At 43.8% G+C, this 12,483-nt stretch overlaps 1 protein-coding gene across 5 annotated transcripts in view; it reads left to right on the forward strand.

Annotated features, from left to right (window-relative positions):
• RICTOR (RPTOR independent companion of MTOR complex 2) overlaps positions 1 to 12,483 on the forward strand; it is a 607,299-nt gene that overhangs the window by 528,151 nt on the left and 66,665 nt on the right. For all 5 annotated transcript variants that reach the window (XM_033932568.1, XM_033932543.1, XM_033932533.1 and 2 more), the window contains one exon: positions 4,176 to 4,353. In XM_033932568.1, the coding sequence (XP_033788459.1) occupies positions 4,176 to 4,353 (178 nt within the window). The remainder of the gene's footprint in view (positions 1 to 4,175; positions 4,354 to 12,483) is intronic.

Here is a 12,483-nt window from a genome sequence, read left to right on the forward strand (position 1 = left end):
TATAATGGTAGTGAGGCTATGGGTCTGTAGTTGGAAGGTAGATCTGTTGCTACTTTTGGGTCTTTTATGATTGGGGTGATGATGGTTTCACTGAGGTCTTGTGGGAAAAGGCCTTCTGTGAGCAAGGATTGAATCCATTGTAAGAGGAGAGTGCGGAATTTTGTTCTGAAGGCTTTTAGGTGGTTACACATGAGATGATTTTTTAGAGTTCAAACTAAAAAGAATAAAGTATGATACTCTACATCATAACTCACCTTGACCATATAGTAATGTTCAGTATGACCCTTGTGTAAAATATCTACCGATACTTCCTCAATCTTCTTTAGTTCTTCAGTAAATTCCGTAGTTACTAGGTGGCTTCCCTACTACTACTTGTTGTTATTGGAAAATGTTAATTGAATTAGAGTATAACCCTGTAAGCCATTTTTTGTAAGGAGCTGATAAGAAATGCAGCATATAAAATTTAAAATGAAATAAAAATATGACAATGTAGTAGTTTAACATTTCAAACTCTCCGATAGCTATGTATCTATTCTTATATGGTCTTAAGCCTTGTTGGTAAAATGAACTACTTTACTACTTTCTTAACATTTTAACACTTTTCATCCAAACATGAAAATGCTATAACAGTGATTTAATTGTTGCATTTGTCTGAGGGCATAATTTGCATGAAAAATGACTGAAGAGATCCAAGCTCCAGCTGGGGGTGGAGAGAGAGAGGGAGATGAAAAAGATGGAGTTAAAGCTAGAGCAAGGACTTGACATACCTCCTAGGCTATGAATGATCTGATAAAGGCAAGATACATTATAGTCGAAAGAAAAGTGCTGGAAAGCATGGTTTTCTAGTGCAATAGTTGTGTCATTCTGGATGAGCAGGTAATATTCAAGTGCTCGTGAGCCATGCAGAAGAAATCTACCATATATACTCAAATTTAAATTGGGATTTTTGGGCCAATTTTTGGGGGCCCCGGTTTATATTTGGGTCAGCACCCAGCGCCCACCCAATCCCCTCCCAGACTTATTGCAGGCCTCCGCTGAGCCGCCAGTCTCTGCACCCTATCGCTTTCCTTCCCTGTCCATCGTACCTCCTTTTCTTCTGGAATCCCTGGTGGTCTAGAGGTATAGTGGGCAGGTGCAAGCTTTCCGCGCTCCTGCCCCGCTGCTAACCTGGTCGGTCGCTGCCATGAGTTCCAGCTTCACAGGAACCATTCAGGAAGGTGCTGAGCGCCCAGCAGCAGCGCCAAAGTGTACTTCTGCTTGGTATCGTTCAGCAGCTGAAATAAGAACTCGTAGCAGCGACCAACCAGGTTGCAGGCAAGGGCAAGGAAAGCTTGTTCTTGCCTGCTACACCTATGGCCCACCAGGGTTTCAAATGGCAGAGGAGGGAGGGGGACAGGGTGGCGAGGGAGGGAAGGGGGCTGGATGCAGTACCTGACAGGAAGGCAGCTGGGTGCAGAGCCTGACAGAGGAGGGAGGAAGGGGGCTGAGTGCAGAGCCTGGTAGGGAAGGAGCTGGGTGCAGAGCCTGACAGAGGAGGGAGGAAGGGGCTGAGTGCAGAGTCTGGCAGGGAAGGAGCTGGGTGCAGAGCCAGATGGGATGGAGGGTAGGGGCTGGTTGCAGAGCCTAATAGGGGAGGGAAGGGGCGCAAGGTGATTCTGGCAGGGCACTTGAATATTAAGCTGCCCGACTTATATTCGAGTCAACCATTTTTTTTTTTTTTCTCCTTTTGGGGAGAAAAATGGGGTCTCAACTTATATTGATTGACTTATATTCGAGTATATTTGGTACTCCAGTTTTTTAATCCCTCCTCCTTCACCAGAGGACTTTGCTGCCAGGGTTGTGGAGTCGGTAGATAAATGTTCCGATTCCTCAGTTTTTTGTACTTCTGACTCCGACTCCGCATGAAACAAGATCTTTATCCGCGTAAAAAGATGTTGTACATACTTAAGCAGAGCTGTGAAGTCGGAGTCGGTGCATTGTTTGGCAACTCCGACTCTGACTCCAGGTATCCGAAATTTACTCCGACTCCGACTCCACAGCTCTGTTTGCTGCCCCCTTCAGTTTTTTGTTGTGCACGTGAGCCGGAAAGAATGTTTCTGATCTGATCTCCTTTTGGGGGGGGGGGGGTTTCTTCATCTTTTTCAGGGGGTTTGTTTTGCTTGATTTCGATGTTAAGATCTCCCCTAGTCGAGGGTCCAGCTCTGGAGGAGAAGCAGGCTGAGGTCTGCAGCTGACAGGCTGATCCTTTGTGGTACCTGTCGCCAGCCTGCAGAAGCCTTTTTAGAGCTTGGGGTCCATATCCCTTATAGCATTGCTCACCTACTGCATTGCAGGGGCTTGAGTGCAGCTACCTTTGGAGCTGAGGCAGGCTGCAGCATAGTACCAGCACAGGTCACAGTGAGTAAGGCTGTTATAGCCTATGAGGAAAATCAGGCAGGGGCGGAGGAGATGTCTGTAAATGTTATTTTTAAAGGTTTCTGCCTATTCGCTGATATTCCCCCACCTCTAAAATCCTAAAAACACTAGGGGTTTTTGTTGTTATTTTATTTAAGCATTTTGGTGCCAAAACACTGCCATGGTGCCATCTTGGATTTCCCGATATTTTTTTTCTTTTTAAGTTCTCTAGAAGCTCCAAATCACCTCACTTTGCCCCAAAACTGGCAAGGGTGGAGTCCTCAGGTTCTTTTAACACTAATTCATACCAGGTTTGCATTGAATGGGCGCTCAAAGACCAGCCTTGCGCCACATGCCATGCAGCACGTGAATTGGAACAGAAGTGGCCAGCTTAGCCTCCCCTTTGCTATCTAGGGCTGAGGAATGGGCAGGGAGCCCATTGGTTGGGGTGAGATTATTTCAGGAGCCCCGGAATGGCAGTCCTAGACACAGGGTCACAGAGGATGTGGAACCCAAGAGGTGCAAGCTGGAGTCCTATAAAGGAGACTCCGCGCTGCCTAATACGGGATTTTCTCCAGAATTTGTCAATCTGGGGTGGAGAGCCTTTCATGTGGGCCGAAATCCACAGGAAGAGTTTGGAAGCACACCAGGAGGTGCTTGAAGGTATTGGGACCCCCAGGGCGTATCTGCCTCAAATTCAGAGGCTAGCCATGTTCCAGTGGGCCTTTCTGAGGGATTCTAAGAGGATGAAATATCTATTGCTATGCCTTCAAAGAGCAAGTCCTCCCTGTTGGGAGCTGCAGGATCACAGGCTGGTGTGTGTGCGCCAGGCAGCCCCCATGATCAGCCAACTGTTCAGACCTTCAGCTCTGTTCAGTATTATTACTGACTAGTTTTTTAGCCTGTTACATTAACGGGTGCTAGAATAGATGTGTAGACTTAGGCATTTCTTTCTTTCTTTCTCCCTGCACCCTGCCTGTCTTTTTTTCTTTCTGTCTCTCTCCCCCTGTCTTCCCTTCTGACTTCCTTTTACCTCCCCCCTGTCCAGCAGCACCCCATCCCTGTTCCCCCTGTCCAGCAGTAGCCCTTCTCCCTTATCTGCTCACTGTCCAGCATCCGCTAGGCCAGGCAGCCTTGGGGCTTTTGCTAGGCCAGCCCGCCTCGCATTATCGAAGTGGGCTGGCCTAGCAAATGCTCCGCAGCTGCTGCCGCTGCTGGTCCAGGGGTAAGAAGGAGATCGGGGCAGGAACGTTTCTGGGGAAACCGTCGCACACATCGCAAACCACCGAAGGCTCCTATTGTGCACGCGGCGACACGGAGCCATGGATCATGGCCGCACAGAGTTTCAACTGCACATGCATGCTAAGGGTTTTATTATAGGAGATTCTTTGTGGAAGTTAATTTTGGTCTCCCAGCAGGTTCCCTGCTCAGAAATGTGCAGAATAAGAGCCCAGTCTTATGCAGTTTCCTAGCATCCTGGTAGATTTGTATTGGTCCCTGAACACTGGGATATTCCTGCAGGGTCCCTCGCTATAATGTGCTTTTTATGCATTTATAAGCATTTTTATTGTGACTTGTATATGTTTGTTGATTATTTGTTTTTGTTTGCACAAACCTACATGCTCACAGACTGATGTAAAATACTAAAGAAGCCTAGCAATTGTTTTCTTATATGAATGATTAAATTAGATTAAATTATTTTTTACATTCATTATAATTCTATATAAGTGCCTTTCATTAAAAGTAGAATTCTGATTCCTTTTTTGTTTCATTCATGATAGGTTCATGAAAGCTTTAAGTTATGCTTCTCTAGATAAAGAAGATTTATTAAGTCCAATCAATCAGAACACACTGCAGCGCTCTTCCTCTGTTCGATCCATGGTATCCAATGCTACATACGGTAGCTCAGATGATTATATAGGCCTTGCTCTCCCTGTGGATATCAATGAAATATTCCAGGTGAGTATTCAGTGTTTTCTCTTGGTTGCCTCCTTAGTTTTGATTATTTTTAAATTGGTTAAAAAAAGAATGAAAAAATGTATAACTACTAAGCACTTTTTCAAATGTTTCAGCATTATTCATAAGGTCATTTTTGATAGTTCATCAAGTTTCTAATTTATTTGAATGTATTGACTAGGAAAGCTATATTAAATCAAGAATTCAAGTTTATCTAAAGAGTGACAAACTAGATTAAAAGTTAATACTATTACAGAATAACAATTGTACAAATGGATTATCAAAACATGTACAAACAGGTTTCATTATTGGATTGTCATCTGCAATACGTTTGAAGCTACTACACTAGTTATGCAGTAAAAATAAGTGTATTGTTTTCATTTTCATATTCTTTCCTAATACAGAATAGTGGTACAGCCGTATACCTAAAAGCCCAGTGACTAGTGAAAATACAATTTGTGCTTTTTCCATTTGTTAACATGCTTTTAAAACTAGTGTGGAAAGTTGATTTATATACTTCTGTGTGATAGGTATATCAGATGAATTTTATTCCTAGTGTACCATATTCTTTAGACAGCGAAGAAGGCCTAAATTTTTTTAATCTTTTAATTACTCGCAGTTCTTTTGCATGCTTGAAAACTGTTTCTCCGAGAACAAGCATGTATATATTTTCACATGTGAGTGACGTCATCCACAGAACCCGGCATGGGCAGTCATAAAATGTCCTGTCATTTTAAACTTTAAGGACCGTTTGTACCACGCACATGATGATGCCTTCCCACCTGACTTTGGCTTGCAGGACCTGCAGTTTTTAGGTTTCCATGGAGCTGAGAAGCTGTGTTCTCAGAGTTCAGTGCATCAATCTTTGCCTCTTTTGAATGTCGTCCCATTATTTTTTCCTTCAGTTTTTGTCATCATTTTTCTTTCAGTTTCTTTCCTTCTAGTCAAGTTTTTCCAACCTTAAAATCTGTTCGATATAAGAGATTTCATGAACAAATGTTTACTTTTCAGGCAGGGAAAATGAATGCTTGGTTGAGCTCTCTTATTTCCTTAGCTGAATCTTATTACTCTTTTAGGAAGGTATTAAAAAGTAAATTATTTGAAAAAATGTGAAACTTGATGAACTTTTTAACTGTTTGTATACCTCACTGAATGTATAGTGTTCATTCTTATGTAAATTTAATGGGTTTTTCAATTGTCTGTATGTATCACTGAATGTTCAGTGTTCTTTTATGTAAAACGCTCAGAACTTATCGCAGGGTGGTATATAAGAATAAAATGTATTATTATTATTGTTTATTATTATTTTTTTATTTTTAATTTTGGGCTAGAAGTGATGGGGCAGGATGATCAAAGCCCCCAAGTAAGTAAGTCACTGAATATTTCTACACGGATGGGAAAAGAGGGCAATGTCTGGAAATCAATATATACTAAAGCTCAAAGTATGGGAAACAAGATTCTGGATCTAGAAGCTGTGATGGAAGAAGATGAGTTGAATATAGTGGTGATTACGGATACATGGTTCATGGAAAACCATGACTGGGATGTAGTTATACTGGGCTATAATCTGTTCAGGAAAGACCGGGTAGAAAGAAAAGGAAGGGGAGTAGCATTATATGTTAAAGATCATATTAAAAAGCACACAATTGCAACATCTGCAGGGCAAGGAAGAGGCACTGTGAATCAATTTGGAAAGAGGGAATGGTAAATATATTTACATTTGTGTGATTATACAGGCCTCCTTCACGGAAGAAGTGGACGGAGATTTAATAGAATATCTCTAAAAAAGTGGAAGTTTTACTAATAGGTGATTTTAACATGTCGGATGTTGATTGGGCTATCCCTATTGCAGGGTCTTCTAGAAGTAGGGAGGTTCTGGATTCTCTACAAGGAGAACTGTTCCAGCAGTCAGTAATGGAACCCAAGCGGGATGGGGTCATACTAGACTTACTGCTTGCATATAGGGAAAGTGTTTCTGATGTTACAGTGATCATCTGTCATCCAGTGATCACTGCATAGTACGGTTTAATATTAAGACGGGTATAGAGAAGGCGCATTCAAAAGTAAAGATTCTAGACTTTAAAAACACTAACTTTGTTTGGATGGGGGTTTACATCAAGGAATTGTTGTCTGGAAGGAGTAGAAATGCAGTGGCCAAAATTGAAAGGAGTTATTATAAGGGTGACAAACCTTTTGTGAAGCAAATAAGTAAAAAAAACTCTCTCAGAAATCAAAATATGGATGTCTGCAAACAATTGCCAACTAAATGCCACAAAAACTGAATTCTTTTGGGTTCACAAAACATTGTGCCTACAACCGCCCCTCTCTCCTCTGGGAATCAACTTCCATAACTACCAAAGAACAAGTCTGCAGCCTAGGGGTACTTCTCAACTCCAACTTATGGCTTACTGACCATTTCTTACAAGTGGTCTCATCTTCATTCTACTATCTGTGACAACTACGGACAATAAGAAACTATTTCTCTGAACCGGACTTTACACAACTTCTCTATGCCTTTGTCCTCTCCCGTATGAACTACTGAAACACATTATTCAATGGACTGACAGCAAAAAATATAAAGCGTCTCCGAAATGTACAAAATGCAGCAGTCAGACTACTGAAAAAACTTCGCACCCACAATTCAGTATACCAAGAGCTAGTGGCAGCCCCACTGGCTACCTTTAGCCAAACACTGCATCTTCAAAGGCTTAGTACTTGCGTTCAAGTTCTTACACAACATGGTGCCCAGCTACACATCGGCTAAATTCCCACATTATGTCCCAAACAAACTCCTCTGCTCCCATGAGGAAACACATTTTCAAATACCCCCTGGTCGGAGCCTCCAACTAGAAAATTCCAGATGAAGGTCATACTCTCCCTTCTTACCAAAGTACTGGAGTAAGCTGCCTCCTAACATCAGATCCCTTGATGGACTTTTGAACTTAATAAAAGCCTACCTCTTTACCTGACTCATTAGGACAAGCTAGCATTCAGACTGTTACTCCCAAACCACTGTATTCTTAATAGATGCTCAACTGACTGTCTCCCTCCCTGTGCACGCTTCAGGCTCCAAGTGTCTGCTAATCTAGAACAATTGAACTAGACACATCCCACTGTACCCAATTGTCTTAGTCTTCTGTTCCTTATTAATTGTTATGTGCCTTGTTAACTGTTATGTATGTTACGCTGTAACCCATTCTGGGCTCCTTTGGGAGGATGGGATATAAATCAAATTAAACAAATAAATAAAGCCAAATTAATGGAAATGCTTTTAAAACAGAGAATGGTGACGTTTCTGGAATCCGGTGGATTACAGGACAGGAGGCAACATGGATTCACTAGAGGTAGGTCTTGTCAGACATATCTGATCAATTTCTTTGACTGGATGACCAGAGAATTGGATAGAGGAAGTACGCTAGATGTGGTGTATTTAAATTTTAGCAAAGCCTTTGACAATGTTCCACACAGACATCTAATAAATAAATTGAGTGCTCTCGGGATGGGCCCCAAAGTGATGGGCTGGGTCAGGAACTGGTTGAGTGGGAGACAACAGAGTAGTGGTCAATGGAGATCGCTCTGAGGAAAAGGATATTAACAGTGGTGTGCCTCAAGGATCTGTTCTTGGGCCTGTTCATTTTAACATTTTTATAAGCTGTCAATTTGCCTCTTTGTAGATGATACCAAAATCTGCAATAAAGTAGACACCCATAGTGGTGTGAATAACATGAAGAAAGACCTAGCGAAGCTTGAAGAATGGTCTGAAATTGGCAACTAAAATTTAATGTTAAGAAATGCAAGGTCATGTATTTGGGCTGCAAAAACTCAAAGGATTGGTACAGTTTAAGGCAGGGGTGGGCAACTCCAGTCCTCGAGGGGCGGAATTCAGTTGAGTTTTCAGGATTTCCCCAATGAATATGCCATTTGGCCTTTATCTCCCATCATGTTTCTAAGTTTTCTATGACTAACCACTTGATCCTATCATTCTGAACTCTGAAAGATATAAAATATAAGACAGCAAATCTTTCCGTTATCAAATAACAAAAGTGTGGAACTCACTTCGCATCAAAATTCACAATCACCTTATACACACTGTTAAGCAAAAACTTAAAAACATGTTTTGCTTTGTTTTTTTTAAGAATTCCTGACCAGGGACTCAAAGAAGCACAAACTAAAAATCCAAGACACTTGGAATAAAGACTGTTAATAATCAGGGTAATACATCAAATTAGCAGTTATCTGCTTGTACTAGTGCTGCCCGATTCACGATTTGAATCAGTTCACCAATTCACTTCGGGTGAATCAATTCGAATCGATTTAAAACAAAAAAATCAGCTTCCCGATTCGGCTGATCCTCCATCCTCGCCCCCTAAAGCAGGAGCGGTACTGCTGCTCTTGCTGGCCGGCTGCTACCGCACCTGCTTTAGAGGGCGAGGGGGAGGGTCAGTCGGGAAGTGCTGCTGTTCGGCTTCCCCCCTGGCATCCGGTTCCCCTTCCCCCCAGCCTCCCCGCACCGTTTACCTTTGAGGAGCAGCCTGCAGACAAAATCACGGTGCTAGCGATCTTTGCACTGCTTCAGAACTGTTTCCTTCACCGCAATCCTGCCTCTGACATCAGAGGAGGGACAGGACCGCGGTAGAAGAAATAGCTCCGAAATAGTGCAAAGATCGTGCTAGCACCTTCGTGGGGGGAGGTGAGCAGACCTTTGGGGTGGGGGGTGGGACAGGCCTTCAGGGGGAACAGACAGGCAGGCCTTCAGGGGGGACAGGCAGGCAAGCCTTCAGGGGTGGGATGCAGGCCTTTAAGGGGAGGACAAGCTTTCAAGGGGGGGGACAAGCCTTCAAGGGGGGGGGGGAGGCAGGCCTTCAAGGGGGGGGAGACAGGCCTTCAAGGGGGGGATGCAGGCCTTTAAGGGTGGGATGCAGGCCTTTAAGGGTGGGATGCAGGCCTTCAGGGATGGTGGCCCAGGCCTTCAGGGGGGACAGACCTTCAGGGGAGGGGGTCCCTGGTGTAGAAGTACACAGAGAGAGGGAGGGAAGGGGGGGTTCAAAGAGACATGCATATGCCGGACTTTGGGGGGGGAAGAAATAATGGGTCTAAAAATAGAGGAGAGGGAGAGAGATGCTGGACAATGGGATTTAGGGACATAAGAACATAAGAAGTTGCCTCCACCGGGATCAGACCAGAGGTCCATCGCACCCAGCGGTCCGCACCCGCGGCGGCCCATCAGGTCCATGACCTGTCAAGTGTTCCCTGCCCTAAAAAAAACCTATCCTTACTTCTATCTGTATCCCTCAATCCCCTTTTCCTTCAAGAATTTATCCAAACCTTCTTTGAATCCCTGTAGTGTCTTCTGCCCCACCACTACCTCCGGGAGTGCGTTCCATGTGTCCACCACTCTCTGGGTGAAGAAGAACTTCCTGGCATTGGTTCTAAACCTATCCCCTTTCAGTTTCTCCGAGTGCCCCCTTGTACTTGTTGTTCCCCACAGTCTGAAGAATCTGTCCCTGTCTACCTTATCTATGCCTTTCAGGATCTTGAAAGTTTGTATCATGTCTCCTCTAAGTCTCCTCTTTTCCAGGGAGAACAGCCCCAGCTGTTCTAGCCTGTCGGCATATGAAAGGTTTTCCATACCTCTTACCATTTTCGTCGCTCTTCTCTGGACCCCCTCAAGCAATGCCATGTCCTTCTTGAGGTACGGCGACCAATACTGGACACAGTACTCCAAATGCGGGCGCACCATTGCACGGTACAGTGGCATGATGACTTCCTTTGTCCTGGTCGTGATACCCTTCTTGATGATACCCAGCATTCTGTTTGCTTTCTTTGAGGCTGTCGCGCATTGTGCTGATGCTTTCATTGTTGTATCCACCAGCACACCCAGGTCTCTTTCAAGGGTACTCACATCTAGCAATGTTCCCCCCATTGTATAGCTGAACATCGGGTTCTTTTTCCCAACATGCATGACCTTGCATTTCTCTATATTAAAACGCATCTGCCACTTTTTGGCCCACTCTTCCAGCTTCGTTAGGTCCCTTTGCAGGTTTTCACAGTCTTCCGTGGTTCTAACCCTGCTGCAGAGTTTGGTGTCATCTGCAAATTTGATAACCTCACATTTCGTCCCTGTCTCCAGATCGTCTATAAATATATTGAACAGGAGCGGTCCCAACACCGACCCCTGTGGAACTCCGCTCGTGACCCGTTGCCAATCTGAGTATTGGCCCTTCACTCCAACCCTCTGTTTTCTGCCCGCCAACCAGTGTTTAATCCATCGGTATACATCCCCCTCCACTCCGTGGTTCCATAGCTTCCTAAGCAGTCGTTCGTGGGGTACCTTGTCGAAAGCTTTTTGGAAGTCGAGGTAAATTATGTCTATGGGTTCCCCTTTGTCTATCTGGCTGTTTATTCCCTCAAAGAAATGTAGTAAGTTTGTGAGGCAAGACCTTCCCTTGCAGAAGCCATGTTGGCTCTCCCTCAGCTGCCCATTTTTTTCCATGTGCTCGCAGATGCTGTCCTTAATAAGTGCTTCCATCATCTTACCCGGAACCGAAGTCAAGCTCACCGGCCTGTAGTTTCCCGGGTCTCCTCTTGATCCTTTCTTAAAGATAGGCGTGACATTTGCTATTTTCCAGTCCTCCGGGATCTCCCCAGTTTTCAATGATAGATTACATATTTGCTGGAGTGTTTCCGCTATTTCCTTTCTCAGTTCTTTTAGTACCCTTGGGTGGATTCCATCCGGGCCCGGTGATTTGTCGCTTTTTAATCTATCTATCTGTCGTAGGACGTCCTCATGGCTTACTTCTATTTGCTCCAGCTTTTCATCTAGATCCCCACTTATAATCTCCTCAGGTTCTGGTACATTGGATGTGTCCTCGCTCGTGAAGACCGACGAGAAAAACTTGTTTAACCTGTCTGCTACCTCTTTTTCCTCTCTTACCACTCCCTTTCTGGTTCCATCATCCAATGGTCCCACTTCCTCCCTTGCCGGTTGCCTCCCCTTCACGTACCTAAAGAACGGTTTGAAGTTTCTCGCCTCCCCAGCCAGGGAGGGAAGGAACAGAAAGGGAGAGAAGTTGGACACAAGGGATGGTGTGGGGGGATAGAGATACTGGATAGGAGGGTAGTTGGGAAGAGAAAGGGAGAGATGGTGGACTTTGGGGTGGTGGGGAAGGAGGGAGAGATGCTGGTTGAAAGGGTAGTTGAGAAAAGGTGAATCTGTGGATGGAGACGAAAAAAAGGAAAGATGCCAGACCTCCGGGGGATAGAAGGGAAACGAAAAGGGAGGATAGATGGATGGTTAGCACGGAGAAAGAAGGAGACCCTGGCAAGCAAGTTATCAGAAGACAACCAGAGCCTGGAACCAACAAGATTTGAATATTGACCAGACAACAAAAGATAGAAAAAATAATTTTCTGTTTTATGATTACAATATGTCAGATTTGAAAAGAGTATCCTGCCAGAGCTGGTGTTAGACCGCAAACGTGAGCTAGGATTTAACAGAGAGAGGAAAAGTCCTTTTTGTTTCTTTATTTTGTTTACACCACAGCACCAGTGTGGTTAGGAGAAGCCAAAGGGGGTGAAGAAGCTATAAAATAAACCCACCAGGATGTTTGAAAAAAACACCCAATTCGGCAGGAAAATCGAATTGAATCAAAAAACCAATTCAATAGGCTGGATCGAATCAAATTTTTTTTTTCCTGAATTGGGCAGCACTAGCTTGTACAAGTGGATAACTTTATGTAATATGTATAACTCTCTGTAACATGTTTATCCTGATACAGAACTCTATGTGATATTGTGCTACTTGTAACCGGCCTGGAACTCTGATCTATAAGGATTCAGCTGGATATAAGATTTGAACATAACAAAATGTTATGATTGATATAAACACAAGAAAATGAATCTTACAATCAGACAAAACAACAATTCAAAAAGTGATTGAAAGTGCTCAGTAAATGATATAAACCACCAACAGGTAATGGTTAAATCTAAAACTCAGTCCAAGAAAACACACAGTCCAAGGAAGATGGACTTTAGATGTCTTGAACTGTGTGTTTTCTAGGACTGAGTGCTTTTTTTCATGGTGTTTCACTTTTTTTTTTTTTTAGGGGGGGGTTGGTTTAAGTTTGTGGACTG

Source organism: Geotrypetes seraphini, chromosome 1 (genome assembly GCF_902459505.1).
Source record: "Geotrypetes seraphini chromosome 1, aGeoSer1.1, whole genome shotgun sequence".
NCBI lineage: Eukaryota > Metazoa > Chordata > Amphibia > Gymnophiona > Dermophiidae > Geotrypetes > Geotrypetes seraphini.